This window comes from Octopus sinensis, linkage group LG6, assembly GCF_006345805.1.
Source record: "Octopus sinensis linkage group LG6, ASM634580v1, whole genome shotgun sequence".
In the NCBI taxonomy this organism is placed as follows: Eukaryota; Metazoa; Mollusca; class Cephalopoda; order Octopoda; family Octopodidae; genus Octopus; species Octopus sinensis.
The window spans coordinates 113,651,400-113,669,110 of record NC_043002.1 but is presented as its reverse complement, the minus strand read 5'-3'; the positions used below and the strand labels follow the sequence as shown (position 1 = coordinate 113,669,110).

The window sequence follows — 17,711 nt, the reverse complement described above, 5'->3', positions numbered from 1 at the left end:
ATCTTTAATTGCTTTATTTACCATGGAACTTTGATTCTGGTAGCCAGTCCCTCAATTGGATCAACATTTGGCAGACTTTCCTCCTCCCATTCATTCTCTACGTTCAGCAGTCTTTCATATTGGCGTCTCCAAGCCTCTTTCTTTGCAGCATCATTAAATGCAAGTGCACCATCATGCATATGGACACAGTTCTCTCCCATGACATCACAATTTTCTCTCACACACAGTCTTGCAATCTGAAACACTTTGGTCCTCATGTCACTGAACATAGACAAACTTCTTTTCTGTTTCTCCCTTGGCTAGATATACTTGTCTCCTAGCATCCCTTCTGTCAATCTGATGCAGTACCCTGAGAGGGTATATCAGCTGAAACGTTGTGTTAACAACAAACAAGATGAGGACAAATATCCGGCAATTGTAAATAATGTAAATAATGTATTTATCCACTCATTTCTCTGCAAGAAGTATGCTCTGACCACCTACCCCTTTACTGTTACCTTCCCAGAAGATATTATACCTATGTGTCTTGCCTGTGAGGAACCTCTTGGATGCAACATACATCAACATACCTCCGTTCAAGCATCTCAACAATCTCGCTAGACCTACCTTTCAATGTGCTTACATTGATAGTGCCAACTCTGAAAACTGGGAAAGGGACGTGGGCGCGAACATGGGAAGGAGTGATGTTATTTAGCATCTGAAAAAATTAACATATTATTAAACACTATTAGAATATTACAATCCAAGAGATATTGGTAGAATGAATTCGTATGTATATAAAGAATTAGCTAAAATGATAGTTGTGTGCTACATATTTAGAATACTAAGAAGGTAGATGATTCATCATTTCATTATTCTCTCCAGCTTTTACAAGAGATGTAGTGAAACATCAGTATTTATATAATTGCATAATTAATATGTGTAACTAATTAATTTAAATGGGATGATGGATTTTCCATTTTATCAGGAGAAAAAAAAACTGGAAATGGAAATCAAACTACTGTTACTGTTTTAAATATGGTACAGAGTTGACGGAAAGATGATAAAAGGCAGAAAGAAAATGAGGCCTGGACAGAGAAAGAGAAAGAAGAGCGAAAGGGAGGGAGAAAGAGAGGAAGAGAAAGAAGAGTGACTGAGTGAAAAAGATGACAAACTTGAAAAGAAGAGCGAGAGGGAGGGAGAAGAGAGAGAGAGAGAGAGAAATGTAAAATTGGGAGAAAATATCAGTAAAGCATGTTTGACAATTGAGTTGAGTGTTGTTTGAAGGACAAGGAGAAATATTTGAAAACTAGTGAGGGTTGGCAACAGAAAGGGCATTTGAGTGTAGAAAAATTCTGCCTGAGCAAGTTTTATCTGATCCAAAAGTAGACCTTAACATTTAATGACGATGACAGTATATATATATATATGTTGTATTTAGGAATGGTCATTTTGCCAGTTTAGCCAATATAAATACACGCACTATATATTTGGTGTTACTTTGCTTCAGCGTTATTTATTTTTTACATTAATCTTAATCTTATTTCGACCAGAGTTCTTTCATCACACTTCTGTGACCTCATCAGTGGTCCTTTGCTTTCTTCTTTCTTATTTGTGTGTCTCTCCTTACTAATGGTCAGCCATTTTGTATTTTGTATTCCTATTGTATGTGTCTTTATTTGCGCATGTGTATACCTCTATGTGTGTCTATGTTAGTGTGTGTGTGGGGGGGAGTGCCTGTAATATTTGTATCTCCTGTTTATACACATTCGTGTAATTTGTTTTTGTTTATTTTTATTTTGTTCATGTGTTTATACCTACTTATTATTATTATTTTTTTGGTTGTATTTAGTTAAATATTTTTTTTTAAATGTATATAGTTATTTACTTCCATTTGTTTATTTATCTGTGTATTTTATTATGTTTTCAATTTTGTTTATATTGTTACCAGTTTATGGGGATCCTCTTCAGTCATATGCTGTGGTGTGTGCTAGTGTTCCATTCCAGTTTCCTATTCAGGCTAGGTTTATCTTCTATTATGCGTGTAGCTTCCGTAATTTGTCTGATTGTTGCATCTGTTCTATGTGTGGACAAGATTGTAACTTCTATGTTGTTGAGTGAGCCCCCGTGTTCCTGCTCGGCGAGTTGGTACAGAACCGATGAGCTCTTTCCTTCCTTAAGTTCTCTCCAATGTTCATTTGCCCGCTCTCCTATGCTCCATGCTGTTTCACCTACGTGTGTCGTCGTCTTGTTACTGCATCGTCCCTCTATACATCTTATATTATAGACTACATTTCTGGCTTTACAGTTTGTTTGTGGGCTAAATCTACTTACAGTACAGTTCCTATCCATACAGGGGGTTCTACTAAAAGGGTAGGTTCTACCAATTAGGGATTTGATGGGGTTGCCTGGCCTTTCAACAACCTTAATCCTTAGCTTAAGTTTGTCTAGGGTCCTTCTAAAGCGGTACGCCAGTTCGCCTCTAGGGGTGGTGTTGATGAACATGACACTCTGGTATTTGTGGTTATCATACCAAGAGTTGGCCTTCCCTATTTTCTTCTTTGTCCTTTCCATGGTGTTCCATGACTTGCTCCTATAAAGTGGGAAAATCCCATTCCTATCATTACTTAAGATAGTATCAAATTTCTTTATGGCTCCTTTGTATACTCTGATCCTTTCTTTATGGCTGTAACCTGAGAACTGCATGCGGTGAACGAAATGTTGTATGTGTCTCTTTAACTCTGTAGGCTCGCACATGTGGGACACATTTCGCATTATTCTGATGAGGTCTGCCATCAAAATATTGAATTTGGCATTGTCCGCGATGGCTGAGTTCCGGTGGATCAAGTATTTGGCGGCCATAGGTTTGGCATAGTACGAATGAAGGATTTGGGTTTTATTATTCTCAGTTTCCAACCAGAGTTCTATGTCTAGTACTGGTAGTCTATGGTTAGGGTGTTTAGTAGGGTAGTCTATTGTGACCTTAATACTCTGGTGGATGGAGTTAGCTATTTGCTGGATGCTCTCCATAGTATTAGTTTCTATTTCTATTTCAACAGTACTCTCTTGTGGGGATGCCTTTACCACTATGTTGATATCATCAACATAGCAAGAGTACATGTTCACGAGTATGGAGTTCTGTGTCAGGCGTTCCTTAAGCCTTCTGTCCCACCATACCTTGAAAAGGTTGGCCACATCACCAGCGATACTAACGCCTATGGCTGCCCCCTTGTCCTGGGCATATATTTTGTTGTTAAACAATGATGATGACAACGATGATATATATGAACAAGAAAATTGTAGAATGCAATGAAAACTTAATTAATTTTTTATTTGTGTGTGTTTAAATTCCCCATTGTTATCAATTTTTGTGCAATAATTAAAAAAATGCCCACTCAAAATTTAAAGATGCAGCAGTTACTGATTTTCGTTTTCTTTGTTTTTCAGCATAATGTTAAATTTTCATCCTGTCAACATAGACTATCTAACCATGGAAGTCACACTGACTAGTGCCGACGGTAAGTCTGTTTGCTGCAATGCAGACATCCTTGCTCGTCACTCTGAATACATCGCAGCAATGCTGCGCAGCCATATGTCTGAGAGCAAGAGTTTGCAGGTAAAGTTTGAATACTTGTCGCTGGAACAACTCAGTTGGATACGTGATTATGTCGGACACAAGGCAAAAGATGCAGGCCCAGTACTTACCTTTGAAAATTCATCGAGTGTTCTTAGTACTTTGGATTATTTATGCATGCGTGATGCTATGCAGATGTGCGAATTGGATCTGGCTAAAAAACTTACCATTGAAAACTGTGATAAGCTCGGTAAAGCTTACGAACTTGTCCAAAAGTTCAATCTTGTAATTCTGAAAAAAGCAATACTCCAGGTTCTCTGCCAACTTTATGTGATGAAACCTCTGTCATGGAAAGCAAAAATGCTGAAGAAGCTTCCTGCAGATTATCTTAATGAAATCTTCATGCATGACAACTTTCCACAAGCTTCAGAAGAGAAAGACATTATGGAGCTGGTCTTTAAATGGTTGGTGTTCAATGAACCTAACATATCAGATGTAAACAAAGCAGTGGACTTGATCTTTGCTCCAGCATTGGAATTGATGCATGTCGAGCGACTCGATTGCTGCATTCAAAAGCTACCTTATGCAAAAAATGCTTCAGAAACATTAAAGAACCGTATTAGGCAGTTTCAAAAATCTCCTCATCGGTATCTGCGTGATAAAAAGGACACTTCACCACACAAATTCCGTAAGCCTATCGATTCTGTGTTCCGCTATGGTGGAATAGGAGGATGTTGTGTGTCAACAGCCGTTAGCTATGTGGCATTAGACTGCATTGATAAGGTCATTGCCAATTCTGAACATTTAAGTATTCTTCAATGTCATGAATCCATTGAACCTACCCCAGTACCTCTCATTGAGTGTGGAACTTGTACCTTGGACAATATTGTCTATGTTGCTGGTGGACAGTCCAGATATACAATAACTGGTAAATTTGCCAAGAAAACTGTGTATCGATACATTCCATACAGAAGAAAATGGCAGCAGGTAAGAAATATTCTAATTTTCTTCATAGTTGCTTTATATGTTTTGTTTATTTTATTGTTTTGTATGATTTTTCCCTCTAAATATGTACAAGTGGGTGCTGGAAAGTTCCTTGTATTGGATAAAAGAAAATGCAGGAAGATTAATTATGATTTTATTCAACATATTCCCCTCTCAGATTCACACACTTATTGCAGTGGTCCTTCAGTTTTTCTAAGACCTGTAAAAGAACTTGGAAGTTTGGGCCTCTAATCAGGCTTTTCATGATACACTTAAAGCCAGAAACTTTTCAGCACCCCTTTGTACATATAATTGTACAATCTCTCACTGTGGAGGGAATCTATGGAAAAGGTAGACTCAAGAAGACGCTGGGTGAGGTGGTGAAGCATGATCTTTGAATTTTGAGTCTCATGGAGGCAATGACAAGTGATTGAGATCTTTGGTGAGTTGCTGTGCTTGAGAAGACATGTCAAGCCAAAGGAAATCATAGTCATGGCCAGAGCTGGTGACATGTAAAAAGCACCTGTGTTGCTAAACATGTAAAAGATACCCATGACACTCTTGGAGTGGTTGGTGTTAAGAAGGGCATCAAACTGTAGAAACCAAGCCAAACCAGACTCGAATTTGGTACAACTCTTTAGCTTACTAGTTCCAATCAAACCATCTAACCCATGTCAGCATGGAAAATGGACACTAAATGAAGATAATGAATTGTATGTATTTGAATATTTTTAGTGCAGCAACTATTTTTAACGATAGATAACTTTTCTACTGTTAGAGCCTTCAACTATAAATAATTGAACCTGTTTGTTATTCAGGCATATTGTAGCATGCAGAGTAATGTGTTTCTTAGAAGATACACAGGTGTACTTAGAATGTGGCGTGATGTAGATGGCATAAATGATAACACCCTGTGTAACCCAAATTCAAAATATGTAGTCAGTAATTTAATTACTTAGTAGTCAGGTAAAAGAAAGTTGTTTCTCTTACATTGCTAACCCTAACTCAAGCAGAGAGGAGGTGAAAATACACTGGATGGACTAGTTTCCAAATAGTATCAGTGAATATTTATGTAGACAAAGATATTGTTTATGAAAATACTGCAGTGGATACATTGGATTATTTTGTGCTTTTGTGATCAAATTCATATTGAAATACATTGTATCTGAATTTGGAAAATAATCAAAAGTTTAGAGGGATTTAGTAAAATAACTTCCTCGTTATTAAAAGCTGATGTTTTGAATTTATTTTTACAAAAGCTTCTATTTAAAATTATGATGAAAAGTTTTGATTTAAATATAGACACTTTAAAACAAGCATTTTGCATCAGAATCAAAGGGTACACTACAAAACTCAGGTTCCTATCAAAATGGTTATTTGAAATTCCTCCGTCCGTCTGTCTGTCCGTCCATCCATATATACAAGACAGTCTGTGAAATAGTGGAAGACTTGAAAAAAGAAAACTGCTATGCTGGAAGCATGAGTTACTCATTGGTCCTTAAGTGAGCAGGTTGTATTGGAATCTATTAATCTTAATATCTAGTACAGGTGAAACTTTATAGATAAGAAATTAGAGGAATTTTAACTTAATAGATTAAGTTATAGATGAAATGGAGAATGATGGGAAGATAGCTGAGTTAGTTAACCATTTTGGTACTAACCTGCCTAAGGTTGCCCTTGGTTCTCTGATGTGAGCTTTTTGTTTTAAAGTGGTCTAAATTAAAACTTTCCATCAAAATTTTATGCTAATTTATGTTCCAAACACCAGCTTGATAATAGAGAGGGAAAAAGAGATAAAAACTATTCTGACAAAAGCTGTTGCCATTTCTTTAAACTTCTCTGAACTCAAACCACTACACCAAAACTGGCTCTGCATACATCAATAATTGAGTGGCTGTGTGGTAAGTAGCTTGCTAACCAACCACATGGTTCCAGGTTCAGTCCCACTGCGTAGCATCTTGGGCAAGTGTCTTCTGCTATGGCCCCAGGCCGACCAATGCCTTGTGAGTGGATTTGGTAGATGGAAACTGAAAGAAGCCTGTCGTATATATGTATATATATATATATATATATATATATATATGTGTGTGTTTGTGTGTCTGTGTTTGTCCCCCTAGCATTGCTTGACAACCGATGCTGGTGTGTTTATGTCTCCGTCATTTACCGGTTTGGCAAAAGAGACCGATAGAATAAGTACTGGGCTTCCAAAAGAATAAGTCCTGGGGTCGATTTGCTCGACTAAAGGCGGTGCTCCAGCATGGCCGCAGTCAAATGACTGAAACAAGTAAAAGAGTAACTCTCGCAAGAAGGCTGAGCAGTCTATGATGTTAGGCTCATTATTTCTCATATGAATTTTTCGCAAAGAGGTCTGCTGTATTAATATGTAGGTTCCTGAAGGTCTTCAGGGTGGTGGTTTTGTGGATAGCACCACCGTAACATAGTCTGTTGGTTATTAGTTTGACAAAAGTTGTTCTCATGTTGGGTTGACTCCATGGTTGTTGGTTGGTTGAAGATGACGATGATGGTGACAGTGTGCCGCAGACAGACGTTGCCAACAGTGTTTGTGTGGTGATATATAATAACTCGCTTTAAGATTATAGGGTTTTATTGTAGCGGTGGGTTACACATGAATTGCCTTGCAGAGTGTTCCGTACAGAGATGTGTAGTGTTTAATAGAGATGTCTCTGGTGTGTTAGGAGTAAATGAATGAATGTGTGAAGACATTAGATGTGCTTTGTATCTATAGAAGAAGACTCGATAGAAGTGCTTCAAGAAAGTAGGAGAGACGACGGCATTGAGTTTGGTCTACACTGCTTGCGCACATGGAAGAAGAATGGTTCTTGTGTGAGAGAGGCCAGCGTTAACGTGATAGAACAAAACTGCATGGCGGAAGTCCTTTCGAAAAGCAAGACAAGGAACTCAAAGGAACTCAATTGAATCACGGCAGCTGACACATTTTATAAGTGACAATCGGACATAACAGACAACCTCTGTTCGAGGGAGCTAGTTAATTCAGCCAATCACAGACTGGATAAAGCTGTAAACAGACAATGTTGCTTGAACCTACTCTGAGATCCCAAAATGCATGTAATATAACTAAAGCTAATACAAACATGCTACAGATTATTACTCCAGTGCATCAAATATTGCCTGTCAAATATTTATATTCCAAACACCAGCTTGATAAAGTCAAAGTTATTTTGATAACTTCTTCAATAGGCGCAGGAGTAGCTGTGTGGTAAGTAGCTTGCAAGTGTCTTCTGCTATAGCCCCGGGCCGACCAATACCTTGTGAGTGGATTTGGTAGACGGAAACTGAAAGAAGCCTGTCGTATATATGTATATATATATATGTATGTGTGTGTGTGTTTGTGTGTCCGTGTTTGTCCCCCTAGCATTGCTTGACAATCGATGCTGGTGTGTTTACGTCCCCGTCACTTAGCGTTTCAGCAAAAGAGACTGATAGAATAAGTACTGGGCTTACAGAGAATAAGTCTCGGGGTCGATTTGCTCGACTAAAAAGGCGGTGCTCCAGCATGGCCGCAGTCAAATGACTGAAACAAGTAAAAGAATATTTTCAAATTTAATAGAAACAGAGGCAATGTATTACAACCGAAATATGGTAACGAAAGGGTTTTTACACAATTTTAAGGCTAGATTATGGGATCACAGGTGTTATTTTTCTTGTAAGACAGCTAGGTGCATGACAAGTACTCAGTAAAGAAAATTTCTTTCATTTGCATTTGATGATGAAAGCCACTGAAGAATTTAATGAAGATGTAGATGTTCACCAATTCTGTTCTCTTCTCTTTTTTCTTCATACATAATTCATTTTTCATTCCAAATTTATTCAGAATATGGAAAAAATAATGGGAATGGGCTTTTTACGTCTTGAAAATGTACACAAAACTGAAAATACTATATAGTCTTCAATGTTCAAAACCCAATAGTTGCACAAGTAACTGTTCTTACTTTTCAAGAGAGCAACAAAGCATGTCGGCTATACTTTATTATATACATCGACAATGAATATATGAAACTGCAAGCTTATAGCAAAGCAGGAGTTGACAGGCACTAGGTACACTGGAGTAATAATCCATATGAGAAATAATGAGCCCAACATTGTAGACTGCTTGACCTCTTTACTATAGTTAGTAGCTATATTTTATTATATTGCTATTGAAATTATTGATGTGTGTAGAGCTAGCTTTGGTGTAGTGGTTTGAGTTCAGAGAAGTTTAAAAGAATGGCAACAGCTTTTGTCAGAATAGTTTTTCTCTCTTTCCCACCTCTATTGAATACAATATAAAAGGTTTTGGGAGATTGGTCATCAAAGGCATTGCTTGAATGTTTTACTGGAGCAACCAATGTATCTTCGTGCTCAGATATTGGTGGTGCTGTGTCTGTTGGTGTTGGCGTTGCTGCTACCACTGTTGTTGGTAGTAGCACTGTTGGTGCCACTGGTGGTGGCAATGGTGTTGGTGCCATTACTACTGGTGTTGGTAATCGTGCTGTTGTTGTTATGGTCATGGTCATAGCATAGTAGACATTGGTTAGTGCAGTGCAGTTACCTAGGAGGTTCTGAATTCAATAGCAATATAATAAAGGTACTTCACATAATTCAACTGAAGAAAAAAATGTCATGAAACACACAGAGTGGAATGAGAACATTGTACCTCTGTAGAACCTATTAAAATCAGTTTACCTGAAATTTGTAACAAAAACAAAACAAACCAAAAAATGTTAAAATAGTATTTCATATATATACTAGCAGTATCACCCGGCGTTGCTCGGGTTTGTAAGGGAAATAACTATATAAGCATTTTTAGAGAGTTATAGCCAAAAAATAGCAAAAAAAATGCATTAAAATGGAAAAAAATGATGGTAAATTTTTTTTTAAATCGTTGACTCATCGTAGACATTTTTAGAGAGTTACTTCCCTTATATAATAGCGAAAAAATGCATTAAAATGGAAAAAAATGATGGTAAATTATTTTTTAAATTGTAGTCTCATCGTAGACGCGCGCTAATACCCAGAAGGGCTCGATATGAATCACGACTATAAGATACCCGGTTTTGGTTAAACTGCACCGCAAAATGTGGGAGTAGTTAGGAATCTAAATCGCAGGAGACAGACACACAACTTGACTTTTATATAAAAAGATGATTAAAAAAATAAAATCCAAAATGAAAAAGGAATTAAAATATTAATGGAATTAAATAATTGAGATTTAATAGATTTAGTTATTGAAGTAGCATTAGAAAATAATAAATTTACAATAACAAATAAAATGAAGTTTAAAAGGTTTTAAAATTCACAGTAAAAAACAATTTGAGTAAAAAAGAAAGAAAATAAGATTTAATGAAGTCCAATAAAGATTAGTACTTAAATACTAATTAGGGAAAAGGGTGAATAGTCAAAATGGAAGATGAAAATATCTTCATTAAAAAAATTTGATATATTATTGGAATTTTACTGAAAGACCTATTATACTTGTATAGGTCTTTAGGTAATAACTCATTACATTTGTTTATTGGACGATTTTAATGCCTCAAAGTTTATAATACTTTTTTTGGATTGGAAGCACTCCGTCGGTGACGATGATGAGGGTTCCAGTTGATCCGATCAACGGAACAGCCTGCTCATGAAATTAACGTGTAAGTGGCTGAGCACTCCACAGACACGTGTACCCTTAACGTAGTTCTTGGGGATATTCAGCGTGACACAGAGAGTGACAAGGCCGGCCCTTTGAAATACAGGTACAACAGAAACAGGAAGTAAGAGTGAGAGAAAGTTGTGGTGAAAGAGTACAGCAGGGATCACCACCATCCCTGCTGGAGCCTCATGGAGCTTTAGGTGTTTTCGCTCAATAAACACTCACAACGCCCGGTCTGGGAATCGAAACCGCGATCCTATGACCGCAAGTCCACTGCCCTAACCACTGAGCCATTGCGCCTCCTTTATAATACTTTAGTTGAACATAGACAGCATTTGCCTCTACCATCCTTTACAGAAATGCTGTTTCTAATTATGGACCAAGATATTTTTTAGTCTGTTTTATTTTTCTTTCTGAAATCTCATATCAATTCAACCACTTATGATATATGCTGTTCCAGGGAATCTTAAATTAACAGACATGTTTATATAATAATCTATGTTTAAACACAGAGGCTGTGGCCCCTCTACAATGAAAGTGGAAATCAAGTGCCTATCTATATCTTTATATATATAAAACTGAGAATGTGTGTCTGTCTGTCTGTCTGTGTGTTTCCCCAAAACTTGAGAACTACACAACCAATTTCATTCAAATTTTACACATGCCTTACTTAGGGTCCGGGGAGTGTCATTTTGAACTTTTTGCCTAGGGCGAGCCCACAGCAATATCATATCTTCTCCACTACGATTCCCTAAAACTAGAGAACTACACTACCAATTCCATTAAAATTTTACACATGCTTTACTTAGGGTCCATGTAGTTTCATGGGCAAAAAAAATGTTCAACTTCTTGCCTAGAGCGAGCCCATAGCAATATCATATCTTCTCCACTATTTCAGTATTACGTGTTAAAAGTGAAACAAAAACGTTTCTCTATTTTATGTCAGATACTTTCACTTTAACAATAAAAATAATAATAACAATTGAATTATATGTAGTAAGTAATAATTAAAATCAAACTAAAGTATATCAAACTAAGTAACATAACAAAAGTAAAAATAGCAATTGGTATAAAATTGCATCAATGATTTGAATTTGAATAAGTGGTTTGACGTGAATGGGAATAAATTAAAAATAAAATTAGCATGCAGAAATGGAATAGTCCAGATGGATAATAAAATATTAGATTAAAGAAAAGACTATTGTCTATAAAGTATACAATGTAGAGAAAAAAGAAGATTTGAACACATGGAGGAAAGCACCTTCGAAAAGTGTCTTGGTGCGACTATGAAAGGTATCTAATATACACATACTAGCAGTATCGCCCGGCGTTGCTCGGGTTTGTTTCGACCCGCTGGAATTGTAATTTTGAAAAGTAAAAATTTTGTGAACATTTTTCTGGTCGAAATACACCGAAAAGTGGCGACACAGCAGTGAAAAAATCGTAAAAAATAGGAATTTTCATAGAAAAAAGCATCTTTTTGATGTAAATAATTTTTGGTGTTAACATGGTCCGATTTGAATTTTATGTTCTACGGAAGGAAGAGCAACCCTTCTTCTACCATACTCTCGATTTTGGTCAACTTGCGCCGCAGGGTCTCGGAGGAGATAGTGTTAGTTGAAGGTTACCATTCTAGGTGCCTGAGTAACAACCTCGCGGATTTACAGATAAATGAATTAATTACTATTTTACAGAATAAAATTAAATAATTCTTGAAAATTAATTAATATTAATATTTTTTGAACAAAGTAAATAATTTTTAAAACTTAAATAATAATTTTTTTTACACAAACGCGAACGGGGAAAAGGGGGTGGCGAATTCGATTTACATACCTAAATTTTTTCTTTTTCATGACATTGTAGCAAAATAGTAGTGAATTATATAAATACCAGCAGTACATTTTTTTTTCTGGGGTATTTTTTTTCAACCTCGTCACATATTTGCCCCTTTCAATTTAAACAAAGTCTTAATTAAGCAATTACGGCAGCTTAGCAATGGTTTCAATACAGGCGTGACATGTGTATCTCAATTGTTCAAAACCCTTCGAATTTTTTCGCACGTGATGATATCATAGTGAAAACTTTCAATTACGCGCGCTTAGAAGTATGCTCGCAAATTAATACTACCAAAATTTTGAAGTTCGCGCTCCGCTTGTGTGTGTGTGTGTGCGTGCTTTAGGTGTACGTAGGTATGTGTTTTTGTGTGTGTGTGTCACTGAAGCCATATATACATATATACATACATAACCTCTCTCTCTCTTTTCTCTCTCAGTCACTCACTACAAAAAGTGAATAAAAAAAGTTCAGTTATTTCTGTCTTTCACTCTGTCTGTCTCTTTACACACACTAACAAAAGCACTTCACTTACACACCACACTTTCTGTGTCGCACAACCCATCAAACACACACACACACACACACACACTCATGCACGCACACATGTACATCAATGCTTTCGGAGTAAAATGTTAAAATATTGAGTTTTCTCGAATTTTGTCTTAATTGGGGGTGAAATTGAAAGAAATATATTATGGCATGACCGAATGGAGTACTTTGAAAAATCTTAGGTAAACTCTAATTGAAGAAATTGTGTGAGGAGTAAATCGTTATGTATTTATTTGTTTCTGTTTGCTGTGTTTTTTTATTTTTTGAGTAGTGGTTTAAATACTTTCAGTTTAGTCTTCCTCAAATCACTCTGTCGCTATTTACTTTCATTTTATTCGTTGCACACTGTGTGTGTGCGTGTGCGTGTGGTGTAAACCACATTAAGAAAAGCATTTGACATACACACCAGAATGTGAGTTTTCTGTAAATTTTGCTTAATTGGAGTTTAAATTTTAAAAACTGGACCTGGCATGACCCGATGCATTCTACTCTTAAAAATGCTAGGTAAATTGTAATTGAAGAAATCCTATATTGTAGATTTCTATAAGTTACAAAGGGAGGCAGATAAAATCTGCCTTTTATAATAAGAGATATACATGCACTAGCACTATGACCCGGCAATGACGGGTCTTTAATGCTAGTATATATATATAAAGCAGAGAATATGTGTGTGTGTGTGTGTGCATCACTAAAACTTGAGAACTACCCAATGGATTTCATTCAAACTTAACGTATACCTTACTTAGGGACCATGCAGTCTCAAGAGCCAAAAAAATTTTCAACTTCTTGCCTACTGCGAGCCCGGAGCAATCTCTTTTCTCTTACACTTTCCGTATTATGTATCAAAAGTGAAACAATAACATCTCTATTAATACTGTCACTATTATATGGTTTCAGTTACTTTCATTATGTGTCTATACATATTAGTTTCATTTCTATTACTTTCAGTATGTATATTTGTACATGTTTGTATATCTGTCTGTCTGTCTGCCTGTCTACGTGTGTATATATATATATATGTATGTGTTTGTATATATATCATCGTCGTTTAACATCCGCTTTCCATGCTGGCATGGGTTTGACGGTTTGACTGAGGACTGGTGAGCCAGAAGGCTGCACCAGGCTCAATCTGAACTGGCAATGTTTCTACAGCTGGATGCCCTTCCTAATGCCAACCATTCTGAGAGTGTAGTTGGTGCTTTTATGTGCCACTGGCTTGAGGGCCATTCCGGTGGTTCTGGCAACGACTACACTCAGAAGGTGTTTTTTACGTGCTACCTGCACTGGAGCCAGTCCAGCGGCACTGACAACAACCACATTCGAATGTTGTTTTTCACATGTCACTGGCACATGTGCCGGTAAGGTGACGCTGGCAATGATCATGCTTGAATGGTGCTTTTTACATGTCACTGGCATGGGAGACAATGCGTGGCCCTGTATATATATATATATATATATATATATATGCACCCACTACACTCACGGAGTGGTTGGCGTTAGGAAGGGCATCCAGCTGTAGAAACACTGCCAGATAAGACTGGAGCCTGGTGCAGCCTTCTGGCTTCCCAGATCCCCGGTCGAACCGTCCAACCCATGCTAGCATGGACAACGGACGTTAAACGATGATGATGATGATGATGATATATTATATAAAATCCATTCCGTCTGTCTGTGTGTGTCTCTTCTAGGATCTCGGGCATCTTCCATCTGATTGCACTCAAATTTGATATGTAGAAACCGACAGTATAAGGGCGTGTATAAGTCTTGAAAAAATTACAAAAATCGATTCCAGGTGAGAATGCGATCGTGGGAACGTGCATTTGTACACGTAAGTGCATCAGTCGAAATCCATCTTTTGCTGGCGTATATCTCTATAACTCACACAATATACAAAAAAGGGTGAAATATAATTAATTTAATAAAATTAATAAATTTCACCTAGTAGATTTATCGGTATGGAAAAGACCATATTTGGTAAGAATTATATTAATTATAATAAAGGGTTAATTGCAACAAGTTGCTCAAAACCACATACCGAAAATATTAGAAATAGCAGCCAAATTGATCACTATTTCTCCTACTATTAAAAAAGTCTCCACAAACAAACAGAATTTGTAACCCGTATATGGTAAAGAGAAAGAAAATACCCTTTATTATAATTTATATAACTCACACACAGGTATACTCACAAATTGTTTCAGGCATTTCTCTTTTGCCTACTATTTGTATTGCTTTGTATTGCATACAAGTATGAAACGCTTTTTTGCTGGTCACAGCCAGTACACTGTGATCGTGCTGAGACTGAACTATCCTTCCTTTGTTACCATAACAAAACAGTGTATGCATGTGTGATTAATTACTTGGTTTTTGAAGGTGTTTCTTAACTAGGTTAAACCAGGTGGGCAATATCAATTCTTCTCCAAACCATATTCATGTGAGCACTTGAATTCAGCTATTGCAAGCTATTGAAATAATTTGTCATTTAAACAGTTCTCTCACTGTTTTCAATAAAACTGAAAGGTGTATTGGGTTAACAATTTACTGAAAGGTGTATTGGGTTAACAAAAGTTAGTTGTCTCAGCTGTGGAGTGAGTACAGCTGCTTGTAATTCCCAGTAAACTGATATTTAATCAGCTCAAGCAGATACATTCATAGATAAAGTAAAAATATAAAAAAAAAACATGTGAAACCCAGATCAGATATTTTTAATCAACCTGAAGTATTAGGCACAGGAGTGGCTGTGTGGTAAGTAGCTTGCTAACCAATCACATGGTTCCAGGTTCAGTCCCACTGCATGGCATCTTGGGCAAGTGTCTTCTGCTATAGCCCCGGGCCGACCAATGCCTTGTGAGTGGATTTGGTAGACGGAAACTGAAAGAAGCCTGTCGTATATATGTATATATATATATGTATATGTGTCTGTGTTTGTCCCCCTAGCATTGCTTGACAACCGATGCTGGTGTGTTTACGTCCCCATCACTTAGCGGTTCGGCAAAAGAGACTGATAGAATAAGTACTGGGCTTACAAAGAATAAGTCCTGGGGTCGATTTGCTCGACTAAAGGCGGTGCTCCAGCATGGCCGCAGTCAAATGACTGAAACAAGTAAAAGAGAGTATTAAGATATTTCATTTCTTCATTTCTGCTCTAACTAGCTTTGGGTTAATTAATTAATTAGGACACTTGCACTCTTCTGAAAAAAATTAATTACTCCTTTCTGATAATAGTAGAACTTAAGTCTGTTTTATATGAAAAATGTTTGCATGAAAATCAGTTATTTTGAAAAACAATGTCGAAATTTTTTTTTCTGCCACTGATAATTGTGTTTGATAATAATTCAACACAATCGCATGTCATTTGTAGATTATGAGCTGGTGTCCCATCTGTCCACTCTGATATTATTTTTAATGTGATTAAGGCGGCAGGCTGGCAGATTCAACTCACTCGGCAAAATGCTTAGTGCCATTTTTACCTCAGCCTTTACATTCTGAGTTCAAATTCCACTGAGGTCAGCTTTGCCTTTCATCCTTTTGGGGGTCGATAAATTAAGTACTAGTGAAGCACTGGGGTCAATGTAATTAACTAGCCCCTCTCCCCCAAATTTTCAGGCCTTGACCTATAGTAGAAAGGATTATTTTTAATTTCATTAGAAACCAATAATAATATGAATCTAACTCTGAAGACAATGAAAAAAAAAAAGGATTTGATTTGCCATTGTTTTATTTATATTAAACTCATCACCATCATCATCATCATCATCATTTAACGTCCGCTTTCCATGCTAGCAGGGGCTGGACGATTTGACTGAGGTCTGGTGAACCAGACTTCAATCTGATCTGGCAGAGTTTCTACAGCTGGTTGCCCTTCCTAATACCAACCACTCCATGAGTGTAGTGGGTGCTTTTATGTGCCACCGGCATGAGGGCCAGTTTGGTGGTGGTACTGGCAACAGCCCCGCCCAAATGGTGCTTTTTACGTGCCACCTGCACAGGAGCCAGTCCAGTGGCACTTGCGACGACCTCGCTCGAATGTTTCACCTGCCACCAGCACAAGTGCTAGTAAGGCGACGCGGTAACGATCACGCTCGAATGGTGTGCTTAACGTGCCATCGGCAGAAAGGTCAACGTGTTGCTCTGGCAACGATCTCACTCATATGGTACTCTTAGCACTCCACTAGCAACGGATGCCAATCACCGAGTTTGATTTTGACTTCGATTTCACTTGCCTCAACTGGTCTTCACAAGCAGAGTTTAGTGTCCAATGAAGAAAAGGCACACATAAGTGGACTGGTTACACCCCTAGCATATATCCTATTAGACATTTTTTTATTATTTAGGTTTTAATAATTATCTTCTTTTCCTTTCATACTTTGAAATCCTTCTCCCTCCATTTCCTCTCTTTGAGACTTTCACAACTTTTATGTTACTTTATTTCCATTAACATAAAGTTGTTGTGAGGAGAAGATCGTACAAAATTTGAACACACAGTGTCTATGGAAGCACTCCGTCGGTTACGACGATGAGGGTTCCGGTTGATCCGAATCAACGGAACAGCCTGCTCGTGAAATTAACGTGCAAGTGGCTGAGCACTCCACAGACACGTGCACCCTTAACGTAGTTCTCGGGGATATTCAGCATGACACAGAGTGTGACAAGGCCGGCCCCTTGAAATACAGGTACAACAGAAACAGGAAGTAAGAGTGAGAGAAAGTTGTGGTGAAAGAGTAGAGCAGGGATCACCACCATCCCTGCCGGAGCCTCGTGGAGCTTTTAGGTGTTTTCGCTCAATAAACACTCACAACGCCCGGTCTGGGAATTGAAACCGCGATCCGATGACCGCGAGTCTGCTGCCCTAACCACTGGGCCATTGCGCCTCCACACAGTGTATATAGAAAGATAAGAAATATTAGAACGCATGTAGGAATATGCTGAGAAAGGAGAGAAAGCAACTGCAACTTAAGAGTTGGAAAGTTAAAAGAGATTTCGTTGATAGAACAAGTTGCTCTACTTTGCATTATATTTATAGTATGTCAATCTGAAAAACTGGCTCATCATTCTTTAAATGAGGGCAGAAATTCATAATTCATAAGCTTCTATTAATATTGCTTTTGCTGCACAGTTTTCTATTTGTTGTAA

The 17,711-nt window shown here is 37.4% G+C and overlaps 1 protein-coding gene across 1 annotated transcript in view; it reads left to right on the top strand.

The window, feature by feature from the left end:
• The window catches only part of LOC115212991 (kelch-like protein 9), a 59,668-nt gene that overhangs the window by 24,981 nt on the left and 16,976 nt on the right, over positions 1-17,711 (top strand). Inside the window, exon 2 of the mRNA XM_029781858.2 lies at positions 3,427-4,540. Coding sequence (XP_029637718.1) covers positions 3,431-4,540 — 1,110 coding nt within the window. The 5' untranslated portion in view covers positions 3,427-3,430. The remainder of the gene's footprint in view (positions 1-3,426; positions 4,541-17,711) is intronic.